Source organism: Podarcis bocagei (genome assembly GCF_964188305.1).
Source record: "Podarcis bocagei genome assembly, chromosome: 5".
Taxonomy (NCBI): domain Eukaryota; kingdom Metazoa; phylum Chordata; class Lepidosauria; order Squamata; family Lacertidae; genus Podarcis; species Podarcis bocagei.
The window spans coordinates 100,514,849-100,529,758 of NC_138129.1; the positions used below are offsets into that span (position 1 = coordinate 100,514,849).

Genomic DNA, 14,910 nt, shown 5'->3' on the forward strand with positions numbered 1-14,910 from the left:
TCCTGTAGGACTAATTACAGTCGTTAACAGGTTTACCATACCCATTGAGTCAATCACCCATCTCCTCCTACCCTTCTGAGAAAAAACCCACCCCACCCTCCCACTATATATAAGGGTTGGGTGACTTTTGTTTCAGTGTATCTGAAGAAGTGTGCATGCACACGAAAGCTTAGACACAGAACAAACATAGTTGATGTCTAAGGTGCTACTGGACAAATTTTTTAATTTTTATTTATTTTGATTGCGTCAGACCAACACGACTCCCTACCTGAATCTATTTTTTAAAAGTCATTCACACAATTAGCCATTGGGCAAATGATATATCATGTGCACTTTGCATGGGAAAATATCAATACAGGTGTGCTAGGTTGGAGGTGATGACCTCATGATGAAAGAGAATGGTTTAGACAAGCTGCTCCCACTCACACAACTAAATCCTAAACAGTCTATGAAGCACAAGTTCAAGATTATTGGAATGGTAATGCCTCAAATCCTCTGTGGAGGCAAAGGAAAAAACACAACTTATTTTCTACTGAGGTTTTCAGCCTCAACAATTGAGGCAAACTACAAAAAAACAATCTGCACTTTCAAGGAGGACATCAGAAATGTTACATAATAAATAAACTCAAATTGGTCCACTATGTTGGAGAGACTGTAACCAAGAAGGATCCTATTACCACATCTGCTGGGAATGCAAGTTTGGACAAACTTTCTGGAAACACTTTACTGAGGTTTCTCGTTACAGGGCAGGCACTACAACCTGATCCTAAGCTCTTTAAAAATAGTATATTGATGACAATAAAGATTTAATGCTCTAAGACCTGCTAATCTTGTTGATCACTGTTAGACAGCTAATTACCCAACATTGGAAAATAGCTACCATCCTGAATTTTGTGGTGTGATGGGATAGGATGCAGAATGTAGTCCTAATGGAAAAACAAACAATTCAGAGCACTGGAGAAAATGAAAAGCTAGAATAACTTTGAAGGAGTTTGGTATATGCTTATTCAATATGTTGTGAAAGACAGCATTGCTGTGTTGCCACCATCAACTCATAGTACACTTCGAAATAACTTGTTGAGAAGATGTACAAGAGACACTTGATCTGGTGAGATTAAAATGAACAGTGTGAAGTATTTTATAAACTTACCTGTTACCTAACGGGAACATATTAACATGCATGGAATGTCTGTGGGAGAAGGAAAGAGATTTCTTTGTTAACTTTAGTTAACCAGAGCCAGTGTGGTGTAGTGGTTAAGAGTGGTAGTCTTGTAATCTGGTGAACCGGGTTCGCGTCTCCGCTCCTCCACATGCAGCTGCTGGGTGACCTTGGGCCAGTCATGCTTCTTTGAAGTCTCTCAGCCCCACTCACCTCACAGAGTGTTTGTTGTGGGGGAGGAAGGGAAAGGAGAATGTGAGCCGCTTTGAGACTCCTGAAGGGGAGTGAAAGGCGGGATATCAAATCCAAACTCTTCTTCTTCTTCTACTTTCAAAACTGCAAAAATAAAGTCTTTTTCGTGGGCAGAAGGTTTCTTTCATGGTAGAATGCTCACAAGTCTTCTAATTGAGAAATGACTCTAAACAGGTTTTCAAAGAACTCCATTAATTATAGTTAGAGGTAGGTAGGTAGCTGTGTTGGTCTGCCGTAGTCGAAACAAAATTTAAACATTCCTTCCAGTAGCACCTTAGAGATGAACTAAGTTAGTTATTGGTTAGTTATTGGTTTTTGTTATTGGTATAACAAACTTAGTTGGTCTCCATTAATTATAGTTCTGAAACTGCTGCTCGACACAAATTGTAACAGAAAGTAAAGTGCCACAATAAATTTGTGTGGCCTGTTGGTGATGAGCAGCTATTTTAGGCCACTTGTAAGGACAGGACCATGAAAGTAAATTATGATTGTCCAGAACCTGCTATAGTTCATTGGTGATGAAGGTGTAGGTGGCGAGCACTGCCCTGTCAGCCTCTCTTCTGAGCCTGTCTTGCAATAAATTATTCCCAGATAGCAAGTCTGGCCTTCTCAATCTTGTCTGCCTCCCCCTGGCCACCTGCCCTTCATTAGGTGAGAAATGCAGTTTAAGAAAACCCTTCAGCTGTGTGTTTCTGTCCAACAAGTTGCAACAAATGTGGAGTAAGAAATATCTTCCAAGTCCTGCGGCACCTTAAGAGCTGGCAAAATTATCATGGCACTTTACTGGATGCACAGGTGATGCTAGGCTTTCATATTCCTTGTTAAGCCTAAAATAGACAATACTGTACTACAATTTGGGACACTGGTTGAGAGAAGGGTGTTAGGGAAACCATTGTTTGAGCATCTTCCCTTCCTGAAAAATGCAGATTTTTTTAAAAAATGGATTTGTGTCTTGTTTTTACTTCAGCAGGTTGACACAGCTTACCCTGACTGATTTTGCCATTGAAGCATGTTGTTAAGGGCTCAGGAGTGCCAGACTCCCCTAAATTCCTGAACTCAGTAAGTGTTAGAATTTAATCAAGCCTCCCAAACCCTGGATCCGGTAATGGCTAAAATATAAGCCAGGCTAGCTGCCTCATGAGCAGGTGTTGCACCCAACATTGGGGTGGGGTGCGTCACATGTGCATGACATTACACGCATGATGCCCCCCCAACACCGCCCGACCCACTCAACTTGCCATCCACTGGGGGCACCCCCCTTCCAGCTCCCATCGGAGCCTGGCTCCAGCCGAGGCAGCTTCCTCTGAGTGGAGAGTCGTGGCAGAGAGCCGCCACCCCTCTCCTCAACTGGGATGCACCGCATGCAGTTCCACCGCAGCAGAGAGAGGCTCCCGGCTGCGGCAGTTTCATCCCCGAGTCAAGCCTGACTCAAAGGGTGGAGAGGGGATGTGGCACACAAGGGACTGAGCACACAGAGTGTGATGTTCACCCTTGAGTGTCCCGCCTGGTTGCCTAGCACTCACCTGGCGGCAGGGTGGTGGGATAGGGCCCTGTTGGGAGAGAACAAAGGGAAAGGTGATGGGCTGTTAAGAAAGCGAAAAATGCCAGATGCCAAATGGGTGGGTCTCCTCCTCCAGCTCTGAACAAAACCCATTGTTAGTGTTTTAGAGTTGGCTTTGATGTGACCGGGAAGAGGGAAAGGTTGCAGGCTGGTAAAGGCAGCGAGCTGGAGAGAGGGTTAGAGCACAGTGGTTGTATAAATCCAAGGCTATGGCTATAGGAGTGTTGCAGGAACCCTCCTCCCCCCGCAATCATTCAGTTTGTACAAACACGACACACACACACACTCACACAGGACATACACGACATTTCTGTTAAAAATTCATAGTAAGTCAACCATACATCGGATTTACTTTTATTTTACTCCATGAAGGAAGGACTATCAAAGGGGGATGGTTTGATACAGGACGGCCATAATCCCTTAACTGTACCAGCACATACACAGGAGCCCTACCCAGTTGGCACGACAACCTTGATGGTCCCAGACAGAAGACCATCAAGGTCACAAAGGACTTGCATATGGGAGTGGATTCAACATGGACTGGAACAAAGGACAATGATCAGATCTTCCCTCTGGGGGCAGGAAACCGCCAGCTCCCCTTTGTCCCCTGGAAATGACTCGTGGGGAGGGGGAAAGGAAGAACCAGCCAGGTGACAAGATACTCAGGTTACCTCCACAACTCCTCCCTCAACCCCTCCTTTTTTGTGATGTGTCAATGATGTAGTAATGATGTAGTTCTAGGGGTGTAGTTTGGGGGATTAGTAACTAATAAAAGTCGGGGTCTTCTTTTGTTCTGGGCTTCCATCTTGTTGCAGCTTGTGGCAGGTGGCAGTCCTGCCGCGACCGTCTTCAATAAAGACCAAGCCTACTGGCTGCTGTTTTGCTCTGGTATTCCTGGCTGGTGACCTTGTTTTCTTGTCCAAGGGAGCCCTCGGATTTCTCCGTTAACAGTTGAAACAAGACCCCCTTGGGGTGTTCACTGGCGGAGGAAGAGGGATGTGGGGGGAGTGCACCACCCCCAGCAGTGCGATCCCGGTGGGGTGCCACGCCCCTACTGGCCATGCCCCCAGGATGTGCGCCAGCCCTGCCCTCGCCTGCTCTCCGCAACCCACCCACCCCCCACCCCCGTGCCGGAACATGAAGCTCTGCCACTGGGGGTGTTGATGCTGTGAACCCCTCCATTGCAGGCTCAAGTTGTATGTAATAAATAAACCATATATCATAAAGACACCACAGTCTCCACTGTGCCTCCTTTTCCAAAAGGAACAAACCCTGAGTGAGTGCTTGAAACAGAAACAGTGAGACCACCTTCCCAAGTGCCAACTAAAAGTGCAAACGCAGCAAAGCGAATTGGCTTTCTCTAGAGTTTCGTAGAACTCTGCCCTCGGTTAGTCCTTGAACAAAGAAAGGATGCACATGCAAATGAAGTGAAATGAACATGCAAATGAAATAAAAACATGCTTGCGCACCGCCCAGTCTCGCAGCGGCTCGGCGCTTTTGCTTTTGCTCTGGGCTGAAGTGCCGCTTCCATCCGCCAGGGGCGCTCGCTCTCTCCGTGGCTCGGGGCTGCCCGTCACCTCCCCTAAGTGCGCAGGCGCAGGGGCGCCGCCATCTTGGCCTCTTTGTGGCGAGCGGCGGAGGACCTGGCGAAGCGGGAGCCGCTTGACGGGCAGAGGAAGCTCCTATGCTGGCCAGGGGCTGAGGCAGAGGTACCCGGCGCAGGACAAGGTTACATTTAGCAGGATTTCATTTTTTAAAATAATAATTGGCATGTGTGGGTGTGAGGGCGGGGGCGCCGTGGAGAGAAAAACGGGCTGGGGAGGCAGGGGGAGGGAGGAGAGTGCGCAGGCGCGACGAGGCGGCGGGGAAAATGGAGTGGGAAGCCGCATGCGCAGTAGAGCTGCTTGGGTTGGTGGGCGGGAGCCAGGCGCGCGTGCGCATTTGTGCTCCCTGCTATGTTGGCGTCCGGTTTGATGCATAGAGTCGAGAAGGGCAGAGTCGCGAAACGACCCCTGATTTCCGGGTTTAGTTTGGGCTGTTGAGGGGAAACCGCGCAGGCGCTCTAGGAATGCAACGGCGATCGCCTCCACCTCCGAGCCGGTGCTTGGGTTCGATTCATAGAATTGTAGAGTTGGGAGCGGGACGGCGGCAATTTATTTTTATTTTATTTATGTATTCATTACATTTCTGTACCACCTTTATATTTTAATAAAGCTAGAGCGGCCTGTGTTGCAGCCTCAGGTGTTCCTGTTTCATCTGTCAGCCGCCTTGACTCCCTGTCAGGGACATAGCCGGATTACTTACATACATACATACATACATACATACAAACAAACAAATAAACAAATAAATAAAATAAAAAATACCTAACTATTGCCGTCAGCAACGTAAGGATAGAAACAAAGAATTTAGAGTGGGATAACAGCTATGGAAATAAGTTGTCTTTTCTCTCGTGTAGCTGAGCTTGAAATAGTGTGGACTGCTGACTGGGGCTGATAAAGAAGCCACAGCCCAAAATATCTGGAGGGCACCACATTGGGGGAGGCTGTGCTAAGTGTGAGATAGCTCTGTCGGTAGAGCATGAGACTCTGAACCTCAGGGCCCTGGGTCCCACATTGAGCAAAAATATTCCGCATTGCAGGGGGTTGGACTAGATGACCCTCTTGGTCCCTTCCAGCTCTTTTATTGTAGCATTATATCTCAGAGTCCTGAGTTCCCTCTTGTTTTGTGTCAGTGGCTTCTATTTGTGTCTTCCTAACAAAAGGAAAATGTCATTATAGCTAATGGGGGACATCTAGCCTCTAGTCTTGCCGCCTTGTGCTGCCTGGGGCTCCTGGGAGCTATAGTTCAAGAATACTGGAGGGCCAGTTGGAGAAGGCTACTCTGGAGAAAGAAAGTTAGTCTATGTCCTAGTGCTTTAAGTATGTTTTTCAACCTCCCGCAGTAGGGGCTGCACTACTCCACCCAGTTTTGCCATGGGGGACGTGAAGAATTTCCTGTATGCTTGGTGCGGCAAGCGGAAGATCACCCCAGCTTACGAAATCCGTGCTGTGGGCAACAAAAACCGACAGAAGTTCATGTGTGAGGTGAGAGCCTGTGTCTGAGGAGCTCAGAGCAGCTTTGCTTTGTCTTCATGTGCTCATGCAAGGGTGCTTGGAAAAGAATATTTCCTAAAGCTGGGATGGGCAACATGTTGCATGAGCCAGTGACATCTCTTGTCTAGCACCAGGCGCTTTTGGGTGCTCTCCAGAGACTGCATTAAGCAGCCCAAGCCCACACCATGCTTCCTCCACCGAAACTGTCCTCCATCCCCATTGCCACTTGCCAACTGCAGCTAGACATCCACACCCTGATTTAGATTGTACTTTTTATGGCAAACAGGTATTGGGAGTTGTTCATTGTAAACGTAAGTTGCTGTATGTTTTGCCATTCAATCCTCTCACTTGAAGAAGTCTCAAAAGCAGTATGCCCAGTTGTTCTCTGCACTTTTTCGTTTTCCAACTTGAAGTCACTTGGAAATGGTATTTGCGATGAGCTGGTGTGGTGTTGAGACTTCCCATGTTTTTCCTTCCTGAGCCTGTGTATCCACTCATTGCAGGTTCGGGTGACAGGCTTCAACTATACTGGCATGGGCAACTCCACCAACAAGAAAGATGCCCAGACCAATGCAGCAAGGGACTTCCTCAATTACCTGGTTCGAGTGAATGAAATCAAAAGTGAAGAAATCCCAGCTTTCGGAGTAAGTGTTTCTGTTCTGGGGGATATGTGATGTGGTATGTCATGATTTTATAATCAAGGTTAGGTTTACTGTCAAGGACCAGGATATGGTCTGAAAGCATATGAAGTGTGTCTAGGTCTGATCGAGTGACTACCTGGAAACCAAATGTAAGCTGCATTTTTTCCAAAAAATTGCTGCAAGGAAGGCCATATACTGAATTCTCAAAATACTTGTGCAAAGTTGCTAATGTTTGTGAAACTTGCATAGTTTATTACTGTGGATGATATTTGAAGATTGTATCCAGCTATGTTTTACTCAGAGTAAATCTATTGAAATGAATGAACCTAAGTTAGTAATGTCAACTGATTTCAGTGAGTCTGCTCTGGGTCTGACTAACATTGGAGGTTTTGTCTTTCCACCCACTTTCTAAGGGTTAGAATCGTTCTTAAAAGAAAAGAAAGCTGAGGCACATAGGAATGCAGAGCCCGATGTGTGGAGGACATGTAAACGTACAAGCCTTTTAAATTAAAATATTTCCCATTGTTTTATCACTTGTTGTTGCCTGGGGCTCCTTTGAAAAGGATGGCAGATTAAAAAATAAATTAAAAGTAAGTCCACCCCAGTTTTGCAGCTCTTTAAGTTGACTATGAAAGGAAAATACTTAGCAGAGTCTGGGTCACATTTGGGGATTGGGGACTCTGAGGAAAGCAACATTGTAATTCACAAAATACTTGTTCTTGCTTAGGCGGGAGCTGTGGGTGCTGGTGATGGAGAAGTGGCTGGAACAGAAGAAGGTGCAGATGGGTTTACTACACCTTTGGGAGGGCCGATTCCTCCTCATCTGGCTCTCAAAACAGAAGTAGGTAAGGCACTGAAGACCTGCGTCTTACATGCCTTATATGTGTTACACTCTTGGTGCTTTATAAATCAAGAGGTTGGGAAGACAGAGGTGGTGAGACTCTGGGGAATTCTATTAAAATGTACTCACAGCATGTGTTTTACAGCTATTAGGAAACACTTCGCTTTCTTCTCTTCCCTGATAGATGGTGTTCCTTCTTCTGGACCTGGAAGCTCTGGCTATGGGGTAACTCAGTGGGACCGCGGAGCTAATCTGAAGGATTACTATTCCAGGAAGGAGGAACAGGAGGCTCAGGCAGTAAGGGTTGTTTCTCTCTCTCCCCCCCCCCCCCCCTTAAGATAAGTTCAGTCCACATTATAGTTCCAGGTCGGTTGATACATAGAAGATACATCCACATGCTTGTTTGGTGGGGTGGAATTTATGTGAGATTCTGCAGGTAAAGCTCAAATATTTGATATTTTTATCTTCTTGGTTAGCATATGAAGTAACTTTTGTTACTGTTACGCTTCCTTTAATCTACGGCTATATTTGGGGGATAGTGGAATAATTCTGGGCATATTACAAAATAGATTCTCAGGGGTTGCCTATCAGAACATGTGGAGTCTCCAATACACAGATCTAATGGTTTAGTCATAGTATTAAAGTTGTTTAATTTACTGTGGAAATGCTTATCTTAGCTTGCAGACAAGATGATCCAGAAATCTTAAAGCCCGTTTCTTCTAATACTGACATGTAACAAAGTTAAGAGTGGCCCTTGTAAACTTTAATTACAAGACATTTGTTTCTTACCATCAGACCTTGGAGTCAGAAGAAGTAGACTTAAATGCTAGTCTTCATGGGAATTGGACCTTAGAAAATGCCAAGGCACGCCTGAACCAGTTTTTTCAAAAAGAGAAGATTCAAGGAGAATATAAATACACCCAAGTGGGGCCTGATCACAACAGGTTTGCTAGGTTTTCTCCTTTGTGTTGCTGATAATGTTGAAATGCTTCTTGGCTGCTCTGCACTTTCAAATAGGGAATTTAGTTAACTTAATGGATACGCTGAGTAAACAAAGGTACAATCAACTATTTGTCAGTCTCTCTAATCTAGCCATTGCCAGGAGTGGAGCATAGCCTCCATAGAGCTGCATTCCCTCTGCTGAGAACATACAGTTTTGTGTTTTGGCAACTGCCCGCCCCATTTCTCTCCTCCCTTTCAAGGAACTGTTACCATTATTTGACTTCAGCTTTCCAGATAACAGCCAGTCTTCTGGCTACAGTGCTGCTTTTGAAGCTGAGCTTGGAAGAGGTCTGTATTTTAGTGTCCTATATTTGCACTTAAAGAACAGAAACAGGCCTGGTGACACACTTCCAGGGCAAGGAGGCAATTCCCCTGTGATCCCTTCTGTCTGGCAAAACAACAGCAGGAAATCTGGAGGGAGGACTTCTTGCATCACTTCAACAGCTGTCTCTGAAAATTCCAGAAGCCAGGAGCAGCTGATACCATCTGCTTGGTGAAGCCTATGAGACACCAGGAGTATCCTCTTTAAGGAAGGAATTGGAAGATAAAACTGTAGAGTGAAAGATTTTTTTTTTTAAGGCCGTCCAATTTTAGCTGTGTAAACTGCTTTGAGAATATTCCTTTTATGTCAAGGGTGGAAAAGGGCACATGCTGCAGTTATAGCTAGTGCTCACGGCAACAATACTTGCGGGTTTCTGGTGTCTCTTTCAAAAACACCACCAGGTGTGCAAGAGAAGGCAGTGCAATAGGGGAGACCCAGGAGGTCAAGGACCTCTCTTGTTCTGGCTCCAATGACCCATAGTTGGTTGGGCTGAATATGTTCCATCTGAACTGGGCCATTGTGTAATCAGAATCAGATTTAACTTCTGGCTTTAAGTGTACTTTGTGACATTACTTTTTTCTTCCAGCTTCCAGTGGAGATAATTGCTTTGACTACGCAAAACATTGTCAGGGTTGCCATCTTTTTACTGGCCCTACTCCTGGGTGTTAAATCAGCAGCCTGGCGTGCAGTAATCACTTTGGTAAAGCTTCACTATCCCAGGAAAAGCTTTGCCTGCTTAATTTCTGCATGACAGACTAGAATACAAAAGAGTGGTACTGGTAAAAAGGTGGCAGCCCTAATTTTGAATGCTTTGGAAGGTGTTAATTACAGAATATTTTTCCACCTAACTGTTGTGGAAGTTGTACTTCTCTGGAATGTGACTTCCAGTCCGTTTGCTTGATGAAGATGGGAGCAGTGAGTGACAGTACGTTTCTCAGCCTGCTTGCTATTTTCCAGAGAGCATTCCAGGGTGTAGAACTTGTTACTCCCAGGAAGGCTCGGATGGATCACTTGTGTCTGCAGGGAAGCAAAAAGATGTTTTCGAAAACATGCTGTGATATATCCAATGGCTTAGATTTATCTAAAACTTAAACTTGCTCAGTAGTGAGAAGGTGGGGGGATGCGCAGTTTGTGTAGCCTGTGCAGTGCAGTGTTTCCCAAACGGGTCTCCTCCAGCTGTTTTGGGGCTACAACTCCTATAATCCCTAGCTAGCAAGACCAGTGGTCAGGGATGGTGGGAATTGTAGTCTAACAACAGCTGGAGACCCAAGTTTGGGAAACACTGTTCCAGTGAATGACTGTAGTTACGCAAACAAAAATTCGGAGAAAGCATGGCTTGGTTGTATTGGCAAGTTTTGATGTTTCCTTTTTAGTGTTACAAAAACTTCTGCTTCCAGTTCTAGAATAACTAGAGGTCACCGTTATATCAAATTCTGCTGTCCCATCTTTTAAAGTGCCAGCTGCCTGGTTCCATGCTGATTTGAGTAAAGCCCATCCCTTTGCGCAGACCCAACTTGTCCCAAATCGAAAAGCCCTCCTCCAGTTTTGTTTTAAACTCATCTAACATGGAACTCTGATTGACTTGAAACTGGAAGCAGATTCCCAAACCAACCTGTTTTAAAATTTTAAGAAAAAAAGCTTAGGTACTGGAAACAGTTCATACTATTTTTTGCTCTTCTAAAGGAGCTGTGCACATATTTCTATCCCATTTTTATAAATATAAATATGCTTCCTTTGGGTAGTCTCATAAAAAAGCTAATTGCAACTTTGAAACTGGCCATTTGGGCTAATACTGTGTCTGTTCATTATGTAACTGATTCATTTTGTGAAAATTAAGAAGTGGATAGTTTCCCATGGACAAATACAGCAGGGAATTTTTTTTTAAATTCCACATCATAGATGAGAGTTGGTACCATGTCTTCCTGGCATTTCATTTGTGATTGGATGTTTCTTTCCAGAAACTAGTTTGGGAGTATATAATTCTAAACAAAAGCATGCTTTCCTTGCGCACAAACAGGGTGCTCTGTCAGATGGCAGGATGGGAAGATGACTCCATAGCAGCATTGCAGTTAAGCTCCAGGCTGAAAGGGGTGGCCAACTGCAACACCAGAGATTTTTGCTCATTCACACATGTGCTGCTGCTTAGGCTGTACTAAGCAATCACATGGGGATCTATTGTAAATTGATTTCTGGTGTTGCTGTTCCCCCCCAGGTGGAGGAGAATGAATTGAGTGCTGGATATAAGCCTGGCTGAGAAACATACTGGCATCGGTGTCATTAATGAAAGGGTGGCTGTTGTGTCCCTGAGAGCCAGTGGCCTTTTGACTCATGAAGCCGCTGTGCCTGAAGGTCAGTTCACTGGTGGTTTAGGAAGAGGCCTCTGAGCGTAATATAACTTGTTTGCAGTGAGATATCAAAACCTTGAACTAGTTGCAGGTGCAATGTGATCTTCTTGCAACACAGCAGAAATGCTGGGGGCAATTCCACCTATTAAAGTATAAGGAGACCTCAACAAATTTTAAAACCCAGTTTGAGTTAATTACCATTCCCAAGCAATTTATTTAAAACCTGACAGTTCTTACACATGTTTACTCAAAAATGCATCCCACTCAGTTAAATGAGTAACTTTCTGAGGACTGTCACCCAAACTTCATTGGTAATAGGTGTATGCGTTGTAACATAAACATATTTAGGACTATAGCCTTGTCCATTCATACCTTAAATGACCAAGATATTTGTGGAAACTAAACCAACTGATCGAATTCCAAAGCAGGTAAAAATAAGAGCCACGTGAAGCTGTGTATTTATCTTGCTACCTTAGATGGGTAGTTCCAACCTCAGCCATATTTTTCCTAGATAGCTTGTTGAGGGAAGTGCTACCTTTACTGTTGCCTATTTTGCCAGATTAGTCATATTTTGGCTCCTTTTTGGGCAAAAGCCTGCAGTTGCAGATGTGAGGCTGAGATAGACAAAATCCTAAATGGAGTTTTTAAAATCTGGTTCTTTTTGGGTTTTGTACAGTGTGCTTCTATTCTGCAATTAAATCCTGTAATTTTTTTAGTCTAATTAATTTTTTTTTCTCAATGGATTCATATTAATTTGGAAGCTTATTATTTGCCCATTCTTTTTTAACCAGCAAGACGTACACATTATAAATTATTCTCTTAAGAACACCTTAACCTTTAAAACATTGTAAAAACATATGTGCTTGGAAAGAGCTGCTCATTTTACAGTTACTTTACAGCAAAGTCATTAATTTTTTTAAAAGTGCTAATCATGTGGAGTTAACAGTGAAAGTTTGAATTTTATTGGACTTTGCTTAATGGGAAAGGCCTGGCTATGTTGGAGGTGCCTAGTTTGATCTCCCTCAAAAACTAAAGCCCTAATACTCTGCTTTCTGTATGTGTTGCAGGAGCTTTATTGCAGAAATGACCATTTGTGTCAAAAAGCCGGCTAGAAGTAAGTGTCTTATTGGGAGTGAATTTAGTGTTGTATTTTGTGCAATCCCTATTGGAAGTTTTTTTTAATACACTGTTGGTTTTGGTGGTGTTAGTGAGTCTCAACTCTTTCAGGCACTTGCAGTTGAAATCAGTATGTGAAGTACAGTTCCCTTCCTAGTGAGGTGGGAGAGCTGAAAATAATGCCAATATATTTCACATCTGGCAACCAGTGCACCCCTTTGGTGTCAGATAGTACATGGGTAAAGGTAAAGGGACCCCTGACCATTAGGTCCAGTCGTGACTGACTCTGGGGTTGCGGCGCTCATCTCGCTTTATTGGCTGAGGGAGCCTGCGTACAGCTTCTGGGTCATGTGGCCAGCAAGACTAAGCCGCTTCTGGCGAACCAGAGCAGCGCACGAAAACTTCATTTACCTTCCCACCGGAGCGGTACCTATTTATCTACTTGCACTTTGATGTGCTTTCGAACTGCTAGGATGACAGGCGCTGGGACCGAGCAACGGGAGCTCGCCCCGTCACGGGCATTCAAACCGCCGACCTAGGCTCTGTGGTTTAACCCACAGCGCCACCCGCGTCCCACAGTACATGGGTAGATGAGTCTAAAAAGCCCAGGACACGGCCCTTTAGCAGCTATGATGGCTCATTTACCAGAAGTAATGTATTTAGCATTAGCTCTGGAAGTGTATACTCAATTCTGACCAACCTAAGCCTCCTGGTGTATATTTTTCTCTAGGAGACATGTTGTAGCCTATAGCCCAATCTACTCTGGGTCCCCTTGATTCCGTGCCCACACATGCCAGCCCTCTTATTGCATGTTAGCCAACAAGGCACACAACTAGAGAACCAAGACCCTGCGGGATAGGTGGGTGAATGGGAAAAAGAAATGTCAAGAGCCTCTGATTTTGCTGTTGTAGTAGTAGTACTAGTAGTAGTAGTAGTAGTAGTAGTAATTTATTATTTGTACCCTGCCCATTTGACTGGGTTGCCCCAGCCACTCTGGGCAACTTCCAACATATATAGAAACATAATAAAACATTAAACCTTAAAAAGTTTCCTATACTTCTATAGGTTATATAGTTACTCATTTCCTTTACAGCTGATGGGAAGGCATTCCACATGGTGGGCGCCACTACTGAGAAAGCCCACTGCCCTCTATTAGAGGTGGTTGCTTGCAGCTGACCAACCTCACATGTATAAATAAATCTGAGATTGAACAGATGATAACCCTTGAACAGGTTATTGATTTTATAAACAAGCCCGAACACAAACTTGGCTGAGATAACCTCAGTAACTGCTTTCCAACGTGGGCAAAATATTCGTGCGTTGCAGTGGGTTGGATCAGCTGAGCCTTGGTGTCCCTTCCAATGTCCTGTGATTCTTTGTGTTCCCTGATGGTAATTAAGTACCAAAGCAATTTGATTACTTGCACTGATAAAATTTCACGGCTCCCACTTGTGATCTTTGAGAAGTTTCATTGTTGTTGTTTAGTGACTTCTGGTTGGGAGATGGCGCTGTGAAGCACATCTCTATTTTCTCTTTGGACTAATAAAATTTCAAACTATGGCAATATTGGACTGCTCTATTTCAGGAATCTATGCTCGTGAGCATGGCTCAAACAAAAAGCTGGCTGCACAGTCCTGTGCTCTGTCTTTGGTTAGGCAGCTCTATCACTTGAACATCATTGAGCCTTACTCTGGACAGACCAAGAAGAAGGAAGGCGAATCAGTGAGTCCTGTTGCAAATGTCCTATGCTGTTGTGTGTGCATGCACAAATGCATTCCTCAGACTTGTAAAAGATTTCATTCTGTTGAATAGTCACCAGGCTAGAGTGTCTTTTTGTAGCACTGTGGAGCCCTTCTGTATTGACTGGCTTTCTTGATTTGATAATGGCTGGTTTTGGATACTTGCTCTGTTTTAAATTTTTTCCCCTTTTTGATGAGGCAGAAGACTAAAACATCCATGGGATGAGCCCTCCCAAAGTTAAGCACTTTTAAGTATAGTTGCTATGTTTTGGTTTTTAGATAGATACGACACATACATGTACTTTTAAAAAGAAAGAAGTTTTCGTGGTTTAATGTGATCTATTTCCTGTTTGTGTTCTGAGCCAAGAATATTATGACTTCCTTTTCTGTAATCAAGTGTACTGTGCAAGTATTTTCTTTCAAGGGAGTGGTTTCTTTATTGGATCTGAGAACATCTTTACGCATGTCAATTTCATAGGTGGAGCCTTACGAAGTCAACATCTCTTCAGATTTAGAATATCACTTGCAAGGCATCGTTGAGGAGATGTGTCTTGAAACGGTTCCACCGGTGAGTGTGTGGTCAAGAACAGCTTTCTTTTCACTTTCTCAGTCAGATGGGATTCTGCCTATTTTCACTAAGCACTGTGTTATTTTTCTAACTAACTTGGCAGCCCGAAGATCCCAACTTCCCTGCTATTCTCAACATTGGAAAGTTGGCCCACTTTGAACCATCCCAGAAACAGAATCAGACAGGGGTTGTGCCCTGGTCCCCCCCTCAGTCAAACTGGAATCCGTGGACTAGCTGCAATATTGATGAGGGTCCTCTGGCATACGTAA

General features: G+C 44.3%; 1 protein-coding gene across 1 annotated transcript in view; it reads left to right on the forward strand.

Annotated features, from left to right (window-relative positions):
• Positions 1-4,555: 4,555 nt before the first annotated feature.
• Positions 4,556-14,910, forward strand: part of DHX9 (DExH-box helicase 9) — a 28,136-nt gene continuing 17,781 nt past the window's right edge. The window contains 10 exon segments of the mRNA XM_081193276.1: positions 4,556-4,681; positions 5,917-6,058; positions 6,571-6,711; positions 7,436-7,553; positions 7,734-7,846; positions 8,345-8,493; positions 12,286-12,332; positions 13,920-14,056; positions 14,552-14,641; positions 14,745-14,906. Of these exon segments, the coding sequence (XP_081049402.1) occupies positions 5,948-6,058; positions 6,571-6,711; positions 7,436-7,553; positions 7,734-7,846; positions 8,345-8,493; positions 12,286-12,332; positions 13,920-14,056; positions 14,552-14,641; positions 14,745-14,906 (1,068 nt within the window). The 5' untranslated portion in view covers positions 4,556-4,681; positions 5,917-5,947.